The 15,693-nt window shown below is 39.2% G+C and overlaps 1 protein-coding gene across 2 annotated transcripts in view; it reads left to right on the forward strand.

Annotated features, from left to right (window-relative positions):
- The first annotated feature begins 240 nt into the window (after positions 1 to 240).
- The window catches only part of LOC105935231 (tensin-3), a 56,202-nt gene continuing 40,749 nt past the window's right edge, over positions 241 to 15,693 (forward strand). Inside the window, exons 1-4 of one of the 2 annotated variants that reach the window (XM_036138226.1) lie at positions 241 to 644; positions 13,354 to 13,515; positions 13,721 to 13,771; positions 13,894 to 14,016. In XM_036138226.1, the coding sequence (XP_035994119.1) occupies positions 13,363 to 13,515; positions 13,721 to 13,771; positions 13,894 to 14,016 (327 nt within the window). In that variant the 5' untranslated portion in view covers positions 241 to 644; positions 13,354 to 13,362. The remainder of the gene's footprint in view (positions 645 to 13,353; positions 13,516 to 13,720; positions 13,772 to 13,893; positions 14,017 to 15,693) is intronic. The other variant, XM_036138227.1, reaches the window with a different exon arrangement.

Below are 15,693 nucleotides of genomic sequence, written 5' to 3' on the forward strand. Positions count from 1 at the left end.
GGTACAAAACATTTTGAGTAAATAAGAGGCTGTATTTCCAGTTTAATCTTCCATTGCTAGCAATAAAAAGGTAGTTCTTGTGATTAAGCATGCAACTATAGATTTAAGGTCTCCCGCGGGGTGGGGGAAGAGGGGGCTGCTGGTAGAGAAGTGATGGCGAGAACAAATGGAGGGAGGCAAAGGAGGGAGGCCTCGGAGAGGGGAGGTCAAGGGAGAAGGGGGCGGGAGCAAGAGAAAAGAGCCTCGCCACCAGCGCAGTGGGAGGACTAGCGTCTTGCCAGAACTTGCGGCGGTTTCAGTGGCTGCCTGGACCGGAGGAAGTAAAGTGAAACAAATCAGCAGAAGCCGAGCAGAAACTTCCATTTTATCACCAAGAAGAAAAAGGAAGAAGCCGAGGAGAAGCACTGGATTCAGTGGGCAGAAAGCAAAGCCGCAGAAGCGCCTCTCATCACCCTGGGATCACATTCCAGCAGAGGGAAATGAGCCTCTCACCGCGCTCCGAGCCTTCTTTGACGGGCTGAGGGCTCTTTGGACTCCAGCGCACTCGATCTCTGTCAGCAGCTTTGACTGACTGAGAGAATCCAAACCCTGGAAAAAAACAGAAGAGAAAAGGAAAAAAAAAAGTTCACGCTTATCCTCAAAAGGTAGGTCGCGTTTTATTTGTATGCACTATTTCGTGGCTGGGAGGGATTTCGCCTTGGGTTGATCAGTAATTAACTTAAAAAGACTTCCTGACTGTTGAGCGGATTAGGCTGTTGTCAACTTTTCCATCCAGGTGTTCAGTCTCCTCTGTCACACTGGCTGATCTGTAGCATGTTTATTTATCATCCGAGAAGAGAAAACAACTTCCAACCTTTATTCCAGCCCACACGTGTGTATGTAAGTGGGTTGTAAAATCATAGAATGTATATATATATATATATATATATATATATATATATATATATATATATATATATATATATATATAAATATATATATATATATATATATATATATATATATATATATATATATATATGTATATATATATATATATATATATGTATGTATATATATATATATATATATATATATATGTATGTATGTATATATATACACTTTATGTGAAAGGGTGAAAGTATTTGAACTGGATTCCTTTCAGCTTGGCTGGACCTTATGTGTTTGTGTCTTCAGCAGTGAATTGTATTTTTTGCTGTGGCTGTAATTTGGGGTTTCTTGCTGTTTTGGGTTTTAGAACACCATAGACCTTTTTTTTTTTTTATAAATCTGTAATATGAAACATGTGAGATCAGGCCTGTGAACGTCTTGCACCCTGAAGTGTATTTAGCTCAGGCAGAAACAAAAGGCCATACGTGTACCCCTTAGTTGTTTGGAGTCTTCTGGCAGTGGATAAATCATGGAGGCAAACAGATTTGGTCTTTTCTTTTGCTTGAGCTACAGCTGCTTTGCGGTATTCGTATCCCGAGGGCTCTGCTTCTCAGTCAGCCATTGTTGACGGCATGTACAAGAGTGCTTACATCACAGGAGCTACAGCGTCCCTCACCTGGATATCAGATCCGCACCTGCATCCACACCCTCCTTTGCACATTAATTTCAACAACCATTCTGTCTTAACATTTCACAGACAAGGCGTCTTTAGGATTACCCTCAATAAAAGAACTAGCGATTTAGGAAAAATACTTTCTTTAACTTGCAGTTATAGCTTTTGTTTTGTGTTTTTGATTTAAAGACTACTAGTTGTGTATTTTTGTCCATTAGCAAATATGCAGTGACAAAGAGAAAGACAATTGTGTAATCAAATGTAGACTTCTTATGCAGGTTTTTTTTTTTTTTTTTTTTTTACAAAATACAAAGTTTTAGCAAGTGCATTGAAGACAAAACTGCTAATTCTGCTTATATGTCTGTTCAGGTTGATGACATCACAACAGGTACACAAAGTAAATTATTAAACACCGTGACAAGCAACGTTTTGATTTCAAAGAGTTCAGCTATACATGTTTGAGCTCTGAGGAACCCGTGGGCCTTGATGGATGTGTCTGTGGATTGTGATGACAGTGAACACCTTCTTGACTTTAACTGGTATCCACCAAATCTGTTTATAGTGCTCCGCCTGACTGGCTTCTGGGCATAGTCACCTCTTGCAAAATGAGTAAACCCCACATTCTATGGTGTCATCCCAAGTGAATGGTATCCAAATGTTTTGCCAGATGGGTCACAAAATGCAGGCCATAAAAATATAACTTTTTTTTCCAATTAAAAACTCAAAAGTATTCAAAAATATTCATGTTCAACTATGACAACATTTTAAGAAAATAATTAGATTTTAGTTCAAAGGCTATCTCCAACATTATTAACAATGAATGGTAAATTTAAAAAAGGCAAACTATCGCTGAATTTATGTGGGATTGATTGTTTTCTGTTTTGTGGGTCCAGGAAAAAAAAGTGTAGATAAAAGTCATGTTTGTGGTTACAAACTGAACTTACTATGAAAAAAATCCTGAAAAATAAAGAAAAACACTTTGTGTTCATTTTAAAAATATTATAATTTGTCAATAAAAATGTGTCCAACTTCCCTGTGCTGGAGTGCCAAATCTGTCCCATTCTTTAATTTTACCCAGGGGCTGAGCAAAATCATGCCAAGGGCAGCAAATGCCCCCCTTTTGGACACCCCTGCCTTAAATAGATGTCATTAAAGTGAGACTGCATGCAGTCTAAGTTCATACCACACTGGCTTAATTAAACACCTTAACTAAATAAAATACTTGCTTTTTTGTGTGTTTTTTATTACTTCTTTCTTTTGACATTGACTAGAATGTCAAAATGTCATATCAAAGGATGTTTTTTTTTTTGCATATCTTAAAATCAACCTAGGTTGACCAAAGTGCTTTGAGTCAAATGACAACAAAATAAATGTAACAATAACAACATCACAAGATGTACTGCAGGTAGTCATAGTGAGGCTAACTGGTACATGCAGCCTTAGTTTTTTATCGTGACTTTGATTGAAATGATAGCTGAAGTTCTTTGATAGTGAAATCTAGCCATTCTAGTTCTTCCAGGTCCACCCCACAAACAACTTCTATACTGTTGTTGTATTGGTTTTCCTGGAGTCTGTGTCGTGTTCTAACATAAAAGTGTTTTGCCGTAGCCATGCAAGTTAAAAGTAAACACCTTTTCCAAGAAGGAATTTGAATCAAAACGTGAATAAATGTGGAAAAAACAAGAAACTGCAAATTGTTTTATTCCCATAATTTGTTTCCAGAGGCATGGTGAAGTGAAAGCTTGTTTGTAGGAGGACAGATTTATTTTATTAAGTTAAATTAGTAGTATCTTGCTGTCTTAATGACAAGAAGGAAACGCTTGTAGTTTTTCTGTTTTCCTTTTTCTTTCTTCTGACTGATAACAGATAGCAATTCCAAAAGAACGCAACAGCTGAATGAGTTATCCTGATTGTGGGAGCTGCCAAATGGTTGACATTGTGTACTGTAAACGTAACATTGTGACTGCAGAATGGGGAGCCAGCACATTGCATTTTGTCACTGACTTGCTCCTGTAGGCAATTTGGTTGACATGTGTAAGTCATTAGACAGAGTGGAGATTGTAGAGAAGAAAGGGGAATGAAAGCAATAAAGGGGCAAGAATGGCAAGGAAGAGAGAAACGAGAATGGCAGAGTGAGAGTGGGAACGTAATCCATTTTGGAACGCATTCCACCATGACCTTGGGACAGAAAATGGTAATTAGGGAGTACTTGGGGAGGCTCCGAGAGCGCGTAAATCTGCTCGGAGCTGAGGCTGTCCTTTTTATTCAAAATGTGTTGTAAAACAGTGAGACCAAGACACACTGGAGTTCCAGGGTTGCACAATAAATGCTATAAATACCCTCCACCCACTTCTGTATGTTTTTTTTTTTTTCAGTCGCTCTCATGGCTTGTTTATTTCAGTTCTTCAAGCTTGAATGGGTGTCAAAAGCCACAGCATAAACATACAGAGGCCCTGACAGGAAAAGGCCAGAACAAACTGTGGCCTTGTCCTTCTGCTCTTACACCAGTCTGCCGTGTCACAGTGGACATGGTATCCCGCAACACGGAAAAACAGGCCCGTTTTAAAGTATGAAAACCAATCAAGTTATGAAGACAGATCAAGTTAGGGGGAGTGGGTAAAACCAAAATAATTCATCACTTTAGATGGCTTATGGACAAAAACATACAACGTCTGCCATTTGATGAAGTTCTTAACTAGCAAGAATACTCATCAGGACAAACGAGGAGTAAATCAATCCGTATTTATTAGAAATTGTAAAAAAAAAAAATAACAACAACACAACAGCACATCATCCAGAAACCAGCCTGGGGGCAGCCAGACTTCTTGAATCATTAATGGCCTTAAGGGTTTCTCGGGGTCTGCAGGCAAATATTTCAGGAGATTATTATTCTCCCCTGACAGTATTAGAAATTATATGCAACCCTTTTTTTCCACAACGTGCAGAGCAGATGCATTATCAACCATCTTTTGACTGAAGCTGCACAGTAGCGCAGATGAAAGCTGACTTTAAAATAAAAACACGCTGTCTGTATTCTTTTACATTAGACAAAGAACTTCAGTTTAATTGATCTATAAAATGTTCGTGTTCTCTAAGCATGGGGGATTAGTTGCTCCAACGTTTCAATCACAAAACAGATGTTGGAGCCAACAAAGGCAATTTAGTTAGATTTTCTGTTTTAATGGGGGATGGGGCATCTTGATCGTTTTCATATGTGTCCATAAGTTACGTTTATCAACATTGTATGCTTTCTTCCTCATTTCATCTAATCTCATCCTGGTTTGCAGTTAATTATTAATTAATAGTTTCACTAGAGGTTTTAGTGGTGGTTTATTCTTGTTTTTTGGTGAAATTTCGAGCGCTTTGGTCACATTGCTGATGATTGGTTATCCTAACAATTTGACTTTGTAGCGTTCCAAAGATCATGTTCATGCAGGTACTTGATATATCATATCAAGTTTGAGTATTTTATCTCTTCAGGTGACATGACAGGTAAACATCAATTAGGCCCCTCTTCCCTTCAGAACTGCCTTGAGTCTCCATTGGATAGAGTAATTTTGGGTTGCACATCCCTGATGGAAATCTCCTATTCCACCACACCAAAAAAGGTGCTCTATTGGACTGAAATCTAGTGACCATGGAGGTCAATGGATCACATTGAACTTTATAATATTTAAGGTTGTTTTCACACCTGATTGTCCGGTAGATTGAGTCAGATGTGGGACTAAACTGCAACATTTTCAGCTGGTGCGGTTTGCTTTCACGCTGCACTTTGTCAAATAAAACAAACCTTTTGACCAACCTGCCCAACCCCTCGCTTGTGGTAAAGCTGCACCAAGCAACACAGAAGGAAAGAGATTGGCCAGCAATACAGCGTTTTCAAGCAGATAACCCATTCTTCCCTAAATTGCCTAATTTGCTCATTATGCTGACAAGCAATTGAACTGGTGTATCTAATAAAGTGACCAACTAGTGTATATGGTATATGCTCAAGCAAATCGATAATGGCTTCTCTCTTGATGCACCACTCATTGATGCCACTTCTTCCCTTCTAACCCCCTTGGCCCCGCTATATATTATACATTTCTGTACTGAGCTGGTTACCATTTTGTACCAGTGTATGAAATAATAATATTAGAACTGGCCCAGATTTACTTGTTATGCCATAAGCTGGTTGAATATGCTTATTATTATTATTAATTATAATTTGGTATTATAATTTAAATAATAAATCATTCAACTCAAAATTTCGCTATAACAAATATAGTTCAAATGGTGGTGATGTTAGCTATAAGCTTATAAGTATTTATACCACTAATGCATAAGTTAACTTTCTGTTATGAACTCATTTATGCTGGAATAAATGATCAGGTCGGACTGTTAACCGACCAGGTTTATCCAGCAGGCTGTGAGAACCCCAATGTAACTGCAATTAGAGTTTAAATCCTTATTCCTTATCACCATCCAATGATATTGTCTCTGTATTAATATCAGATGTTAACTCCAAAGGAGGTTAGCTCTGATTTCTGAATAACCATGTAACTGTGAATTGGACTGAACACAAAACAATGTCTATTCCGCAGTGGTTGGTTTTATTGAACCAAAAGCAATTCCCTGTTACAGTAATTCTCTGATTCAACAACTTTGGAATTCTTACTCATTACTAAACTAAAACATGCAAAAATATATATGTAGAAATAAAGAACAAACAAAAATAAACAATGGATTAAAATGAGCGGTTAGCAGATCTTAACTTAACTCAAAGTTGTTTAACACCGCCCTCGAAACACCGGCATTTCACGTATCAGCATTGATAGACAGAACAGCTTCGGGAATCTCACTGGACGCTTTGATGTCTTACACAAAGCTAGTTCAGCTAAGCTACCTACAGTTCAGATATACGTCACCCTCCCAAGATGGCTGCTACGATGACGTATGAGGGGAGGTCCTAATGACGTAACCACGCTTACGCTGATGGGGTAATGCCTCGCTTCGAGGGGCGCAGCTAACTGGGAGTTTAAAGCAAAGCCCGCGACTTGAGCTCGGACAAAAGATTAAATCGATAAGAAGAGCGAAAAGAGAGAGGGGGGGGAAAGCAGGGGAAAAGATGAAAATAAATGAAGCAGTAACCCACGGCGGGGTTATTGATGAATCACAAATCAAACAGCAAAATCAATTGTAAAATGCATGCACATACAAAGAAAATGTTCAGCAAAATAATTCCAACTTCGTCGTGGAATAAAAGCATTAACCAACACCTACAAAGTTCTACGCCTGCCCAGGCACTTCTAAACACCCTGTTGGTGAAACAGAAATAAAAGGGGAAAAACCCCGTTACTTTGAGGTGCCTCGGGGCTGGATTTGGAGCGCTCCGAGTGTGGCTTTCTGGACGCGCCTCGACGAGCGCAGTTGTCCACAGGCTGCAGCGAGACGGGGAAGAAGCTGCTTCGTTTCTTCCTCCGGGTTCAACAGTCGCTTTGTTGGCCAGACAAAGCGGGGTCCTCTTCGATCAGTGGGAGATGCGGCGTCTCTCAGTCTTTTGATCAGAGGGAATTTAAAAGTACTTATTTAAGTCGACCTCCTGTTATAAAGCAGGGAATAACCGTTGCGTCGAAAAATCTCGGTCCAGCAAGCAATCGAACACGTGGCGTGGAATCACCCCAACGGAATCAGCTGTGTCTTCTCGGGTTGGCTAACAGCCAGGGAAGAAGGAAGATTTTCGTGTGTGATCGGCTTTTATAGCCATCACCATAGCAACCTTATCTTGATCGGCGGCCATTTTGCCGTGTTGCGTGATGGGAGTTGGTGGCCATTTTGACCACATTGCATCATGGGTAACGCAGTCCGTTACGTCCTGAATCGATGCCCGCTTTCTGTCACGTCTGAACTGGCACAACATACTTTTCATCATATAATGCTTTGACTATGTATGACTATGAGCAGATCACAGTAAAATGGATTTATTTGATACAATGAAACAATAAGTTAAACAAATTGTTCTAATTTTATAATTTCCATGACCAACATCCCCATTGTAACCACAGAGCCCTAATACTATATCACATTACTTATAAACCCTAAGCCGTTTTGGTGGCTACAAAGAGACACCATTGTGTGTACCATAACACCAATGGTAGGGGATCTGAGGTGGCTTCTTTTCAATTAAATGAAAGTCGTAGCACAAAGTGACTAAAACTACCAAAGTACAATATGGATAAGGAATAAGGTTACTGACACCCAACTGGTGTCACAATTATCTGCTCTTCCTTTATGTATTTTATGTGTAATCCTATAATCTTCCCTGTTTTATCTGCTGGTTTACCTGCTTGAAGAAAACTGAAGACAGTATTTTAGGGTTGGCCATCTAGAAAGTGTGGTATCTGAAATGGGAGTGTTTAACAGGCATGCTCCCCCATACGTCTCTGCATACATTTAATGTGGAACTGGAATGTTTTGAATTCATTTTCCTGGCTGTTAAGGATAATTGAAAGAAAGGCATTTGGAACAGCTTCCAAGTAGTGGTCATGCATGTGTAAACGTGGCTGACAGCACCAGCACGGCCTAGTCAAGCACTTACCTGCAGGGTGGTTTGAAGCATGGGGAGTCAGACACACCCTAATCCCCAACATCCTGACCTTTGGAAACCTGTTTCAGCTTGCTCACTGTAGCCCTGACAACCTGTCTCTTGAATCCTGCGTACCTGGCTGACAGACTCTTGCCACTTCTCAGTGCCATGGGTGGGCTCTGGATTTGAGAACCTTGCCACAGCTTATTCTGAGCCTTTGTGAGCTAATGCCGTGCTTCAAACCAGAAACAAAAGCAGTCAGGGCAAATTAAAGACCAATTATCGCTTTGTGCGTGCTGAGACACGTTAGTCTGAGTGAGAGAAGTGGGAGGGTGCAGTAGGAAAATGAGGTTGATTGCCACAGTGCTGCACAATACTCAGTCGTGTGAAATTCAATTCAAGGATGAACTTTATAATTTAATGTTGGGTAGAGTTTTGTGCCTGTACGGAACTAAATTGGCCTGGGCAAAACTGTTAATGGAGATCTTGGCATCGTCATGGCCAAGTCATTTTTCTGGGAGATTTTAGTGTATGGTTGTGAACAAGTTATTTACATAGAATGATGTCTATCATTCAACATAACATTTGGATTTTATCCAGCCAAATAAGTTGTGCTTTTTACAGATAGCTTTTTTTAATGTAATCCTTCGTGGTCTGGTTTACTCCCTACCTTAGGTAAACTTCTATGTACATTAATCTCTTGGCTGAGGGATCTTTAGAAATGATTCACTTATGGTGGATTTAAAGCAACCAGCTCTTTTAAAGTGCTCTTTAATGTTATCCACGTTATTCCAAGATCACATGGTGCATTACTTGTATTCTATTTGCAACTTATAGTATGACATTTCTACATGTAAACAAACTGCCTCTTGCAAAGAAGATATGGATAAAAAGCATCTGAAAACATGCACTTTTACATCTAAAACAGGATGATAATGATACATCAGTCATTTCATCACTCAAAGATCGGGAACGCAAGTATATTTATCTGCCTTGCCAAATCTACTGCTACTGACAAGAATGGAGGTGAATTTAATACGATATATTTTAATCCAATATTGATTGAGGGATTTTCTATACTTGTAAATAACTGAAAACACATTTGATGGGTATTGAACAATTTTAAAGTGGTAACTTTCTATTGATGGTTAAGACCACTGTTAGTGAGGGAAAGACTGGGATGTCATGCTTTAATGAATTATTACCAATTATAAAAGGATGAATCTATGCTGCTTATTATTTCTGAAACCTAAAATGATATCTGATCCGCTCTCAGCTGCACAGTTAATCCTTTCAATAAGCCAGTGTTTCTTCTCTTGTGGTTGGTTGTGGCTCAAGCAGTGGGTCAGACATTTTCATCCTCTCGTCAGCCATCCTTGTCTTGATTCCTCACCTGCTGGGACGTGTGGGAAATAGCTCACTAATTAATCTTTATACATGAACCAGATAAAGCCACAGGTTAGACTTTGTCTATTTAAAAATTCAGCCGCAGACAGTGCAAAAGTAGGCGTGTTCGGGCATATCCAACTGTCTGAAAGACATTTGTAGGTTTGTCTTAGACCAGCCCATATGCCACCAACAAGCTTACCTCCACATTCCCATACTCGGTACCAACTTCAGCAAGCTGTCCTCGGCATGTTGAATTGCCTAAATAATACACTGAGTTGCTGCCATTTAATTGAGCGATTTGATGGTTGTATTAACGAGCAGTTGAACGTGACTACCTAACAAAGTAGCTGGCGAGTGTATGTCGCTATTACTGCGAGTAGGCAGAAGAAAAACCCAGCAATGTATTGTAATGCAGCAATACATTGCCGATCAGTCATGTCTAACAGCTTTGGTGCAAAACTAGACTAGAGAATCGTTGGCAGCAACAGTTGTTTAATAATTTGATATACACTTGTCTGTTCAATTAAATGTTTTATATCACAAATCATGATGTTACCAGAACAAGCCCCTGTCATCTTATAACTCTTTCAGGTCATATACGAAGTGTTTATAAGATAAACTTCATTGCTCTTATTGGACATACAAAGTTCCCTAAGTGCTGGCCAGCATGCCTTATTAACATCTTATCAGTTGGCTCTTTTCCCTTTAGAATCACATGAGAAATAGTGTAAATCGGCCTTTTATTCCGACAACCCCTGAGGATCACCTTTCGGCATAGAGGACCTGGACTAACACACACCCTGGAAAAAACCCAGCCCTGTTCCCTGAGAGATGACCTCTTCACATGGCATTTCATTCCACTCTGAGGGTTGGCTTAAGCCATGACTACACTGTCCCCCATTTATTACTCCCTCACTGTGCCCGCTCAGCGGCATGGACTGTAGCCTGGAGTCGTCTTGGACATGATTGATGGGCACATTCTATGACTGTGGATCATTTTCTCTCAGTAAACATTCGGGGTCATTCCAGGAGCATGATAATGTTTTTGACGGCCTAAACAATTTTATTGTGCCGTAGCTGTGTGTTTGAGTTAAATGTGATCTAATCTGGTGCTATTACATGCCCTTTAAAAAGCTTCAAAAACTTAATTCTTTTGGAATTTAAGACAAATTTTCAATCTTTTTTTTAAATCATGCAAGACGGAAGTGGTTTATTGAGACCAACATTTAAATGTACAACATTCCAAAAGATTTAAAATGAAATAAATAAGTTGATTGAAAGAAAAAAATGCTACATACAAAAACTAAGGAATTTAAAAGGCTTATTAAAAAAGGCTTATTTAAAAGAAAATAATTAATGGTTATTCTTCTTCCGTGGGGAAATGCACGTACATTACCAGAAACAGATAGGCAAAGGTGGTGGACCGCTTTGGTTCTTTGCAACTGTGTCTGCATAGTTCTGACTAAGGTTGACCCCTGGTCTATTTTGGTTGGAACTATGCAGGAATTTGACTTGAAAGTCATGAGTCAAACAGGAAGAGAGACATAGTGGCAAAGTAAAACACATCAGCATTGGGGAAAATATAAAATAAAATCTCAGAACGGCAATGTGAACTGTATTCATTTGCGGCCAGGTCCGTCCTCATATAGGTTGTCACACAACTCAATAAATAATCAAAACAACATTTCAATAAACCGCGTATTTTCCCATGGTAGGAGCTCAGAGATACAGAGAAAAGATACAAAAGTGAAACAATGATCTTCTTTGAGCTTGGTTGAGCAGCAACTGCAGCCTTGCATTTACTGCCCAGCTTGTTTATGCTGCCAGAATTTCCAGTACATACTCTTGCATGAATACTCAATCTCACGAGTCCAGTGGACCTTGTAGGGACCGTCTACACAGCCAGTGTGTTAGGACAAAACAATCTGTTTGGAGCGTGGAGGATCAGATGCAAGCGGCGGGTCATGGATTTAACACGGGAAATTTCTGGTTTTCTGGTAAAACCAGTCAGTGCTTAATTTTTATTTTTCATTTGACCGAGCTTATGTTCTGTGTCCTTTTTAGACATTCATATTGTTGCTGCATGTATCAATTAGTTTTACATCCCAGTACAGGTGACAATGTTTAATTTGCTTGGTCTTTACAACTACAAGAAGTCCCAGTCCCACCAGTGGTACTTGTACCACCATTTGATAATTATGGGCTTAGACAAAAGCACGAAGAGCGAAAATGTAACTGATCCCAACAGACAACGTTGTGGGACGAATTAACTAATTTGTGCAAATGATGCAACATGATCTTGTACAATATTTAACTGAATGAAAAAGACTTAAGCCAGTTTCAATCCGTGGCGGTGGCGCAGTTGTAGAGCACACGACCCATGTTCGGCATCAGTATTCCACTGGTCTAGGTTTGAGTCCTTTGAGGCATATTTCCTCGCTCTCTCTCTCAACATTTTTTGTCAGCTTACTATCAAATAAAGGCAACTAGTGACAAAAAAAAGTCATCAGATGTAAAACCAAACCTATTATTTCCTTAGACATTTTTATTTTAGCTTTTGAACTTAAGTTTCTGAGGTTAGTTACCAGCACAGTTTAGAAACATGTGTTTGACATGAACCCATAAAAACTCAGGGAGAGAGCTAGATGGGCCTACCACTCCATCCTAATAACAACCCGAGTGCTGCAAAGCATGGGGGTTGGCGCAAAGGGAGAGTTGGAATTCGGGGTAAGGAAACACTCTGTGAATTGTAAAAAGATGTACTTCGTCTGTTTGAAATTGCTCTAATCTGCTGGGCCATGAACTTCAGACATCCTGGGGTACCCCACGGTGTCTGGCAAACTGCTTTGAGTCCTGTGGGTTGAGGAATGGGGCCTCCGTGGACGGGGCTTGTTTTGGCACATCCCAGAAATGCTCAGTTGGATTGAAACATGGAATGCTTAAGGGCCGCGTCAGAGCCCTGGGCTTGTTGTTGTCTTTCTCTGCCATCGAGGAAATTAACTGGCACAGAGGGGTACGCTTAATCTTCATTAATATTTAACTGTTTCTAAAAGGGTTGTAAATGTGTCTTCACATGAATGCCAGAACCCAAGTGGTCCGTTTGCATAACACTGTGACTTCCTAAACAAAGTTGTTCTCTTCAGCTAGAGGCAGTTTTAACCTTTTGGCTGACTGGTTAGTTTTATGGTCATATTTTCTACATATGCTGCTTTTATGGTGTTTTCAACTATGAAACAACTTGCCATTCTCTAGCTAACAGACAGCCTGGCTGCACAGAAATGGCTAGATAAGAACGTAAAGTCTCTGTCTGTGGGGTTTGGAGGGGTTACAAATGGTGGCTGCGTCTAGACCACCGCAGCAGGAAGTTCACGGCCATGAGGTAACAGGCAAAAACAACCACAGAGGGATTTACAACTGGTTTCAACTGGAACTCTTTTGCTGTTTTTCTTTTTTCTCTCACTTTGTCACCCTTGCTTTGACTTAACTCGGCTTGCTCTTGTCAAGTAACTGAATACCTTTGTTGTGATGCTCCTTTCACGCTGCCGACGATTTGTAATTATCTGTCCTGTGCTGAAAAGGCCTTGCGCGGCTTCAACCCGTACAGTACTTGTGGCACGTTCTGCCAGCAGTCGCTGTGTAAACAAAGCATCCTCTATCTTACAATGTGGAGCTGAGGTCATTCTCCAGAGATATCTGCGGAAAACCTGGACACAATGACTAACGCCGGGGACTTTGACCATCAAATATTGACTCAAGTAAAGTCGCCTGCTTTAAATGGGACTGCTGTGGGATAACTGAAGCCTTTGTCCGTCCTTGTAACCGTTTTGATATGTATGTTTCTCAAAATGATTAACAGGAAATATTCATGATGGAGGAGGAATACGAACTCGACCTCACCTATATCACAGAACGGATCATAGCCGTCTCCTTCCCGCGGGGCTGCTCCGAGGAGATCTACTCGCACAACCTGAAGGACGTCACGCGAATGCTCAAGTCCAAGCATGCCGACAATTACCTGGTCAGTGCTGATTACCTGCCTTACCTGAAAAATGAGAAGAAGCCAAATGTCAAAGTGCACACTGCATTGACTCAAACCGGTACTGATGGGTTCTTATTGGGTATTGACGTGAAAGTATTGAGCTCAGATTGTATCTTTCACCAGTAGTTAAAATTAAAGCCGAAGTCGGTAGATATTTTAGACTGCGATTTGTCATTTTCCTTAGATTATTAACCTGTCGGAGAGAAGGCATGACCTCACTAAGATGAACCCAAAGGTAAGAATATACTTTAAATCTTGTCTGTTTCAACGTGTTACTCCATCGATATATTGAGTGGAAAACCAAAATAAACGAAGAATGGTATGTATTTGTTCATCAAGAAGTGGGATGTTTTGTAGACTTTGGACACAGGTTGGCCAGACCTACATGCCCCTCCGCTGGATAAGATCTGCACTATCTGCAAAGCCATGGAGAGCTGGCTTAATGCTGACCCGTTACACGTGGTCGTCATACACTGCAGGGTGAGAAGTCCGCTGAACATCCAACATTTCAAGTTGTCATAAAATTATTCATTTGGTATTTCTTCTTATTGCATCCTTAAATATTCTTGATGAAGTGACAACAGCAAAATTAACAAAGATAATTTAGAATTTAACAGGTAAACATAAAACTAGGGTTCTTATCTTAAATATGTTGAGAAAACTACAGACTGAATAAGTATGAAAAGAAGAAACGTAAGTAAAAAATAAATGGTATTTCCAGACTCTTCATAGTATTCAATTGCCATAAAAAGTAAAAATCTGACTTTCTATAAATGTGTTTCTTCAAAGAATAACAAGTTATCTGATGACTGGTCATGGACAGGTATCACAAGTTTACTGTTTATTTTCCTAGGACATTAAGATATCTTAGTTTAATGTGATCATAAAACTGCTTATATAACAAAGCCTGGATGAAATAATGAAGTCACAATAACAAAATTACCTTTTTTGTTTATATTTTGATGTAAAACTATAGCAAAATATATGTTTAAAACTCCAAATATTTTTCAAGATGATCAAATACTGAGACTGTTATTATTACAAACATTCTTGATATCTTTGCATTTTGATATGATAACAAATTAAGTCCTGAGAACTCCATAATCTACATTTCTTCAGGGTTGTAAAAACATAATATCCTGACAAAACAAGCTTAAGATCAATGTATCCCAATTTCACAACGTAGTAAAACTTGCAACCCTAAAATCTGAATTGCAAGAGATAAGATATTAAAATGTTTACTACAACAAAACAAGCTCAGGATCTTTGTGGCAAAACAGCACAATACTCATTGAGAATTCAAAATGTGAAATCTTGGGATCTTGAGAACCGTACAATACATTTTAAAATCTAGATATCTCGGGACATTTTATTTTTCATGAAAAACAAGCTCAATGTTTTGGTATCTTGACATTACAATGTTGTAAATGATTAAATTATGTATCTTCATTTTTCTCAAGAAGTAAAGTCAGTAAAACCGTAATCCTGACAAAACAAGCTTGAGATATACAGTACCTTAGTTATGTCTAGTGTTGGATCTTTAAACGTCAAACCTTTTTAAAATAATGCTAGATGGTACTTTGTCCTTCGTATGTAAGAAGTGATCTGAAAAGAGATTTAAGGTGATTGTAACAATGATGACAATGGTCATCAGGCTGATGCTTTGCAGATCAGTCTCTAATTGTTTAAAGGTGCATCGGGAGGAATCTGTCAAATCACGTAAAACTTTAAAGTCCCTTGACTGTGCATTGCTGGAACCATCACTCTGTGGTAGAATAGACTCATTTACAAGGAACAGTTTCAGTTTAACCCTAAGGTACTAACTGGTATATATTTATTTGACGATTTCCCACCTCTGTGGCATCAGTGGGAGGGTTAGTGAAAATTCCTGATATATTATTAATTAATGTACAATGATTCTGTGGCAGGTAACATCCCACTGTTTGAGCCATATTTCATTTATTTTACTGAACTTGAACATAAATTATTTAATAAATCCTTATATTTATATAAGGAGCACTGCCTGATTGTCCTGTCCTGTTGTCCTGTTTGCTAGCTCCAAAAACCATATGACAGAGTAAACATTTTGCTTTTTACTCTTGTAAGCACAGTGGTTTTCCATGATCATGATCATTACACCTGATATTACACGTGAAT

Source organism: Fundulus heteroclitus, chromosome 6, assembly GCF_011125445.2.
Source record: "Fundulus heteroclitus isolate FHET01 chromosome 6, MU-UCD_Fhet_4.1, whole genome shotgun sequence".
NCBI classification, from domain to species: Eukaryota; Metazoa; Chordata; class Actinopteri; order Cyprinodontiformes; family Fundulidae; genus Fundulus; species Fundulus heteroclitus.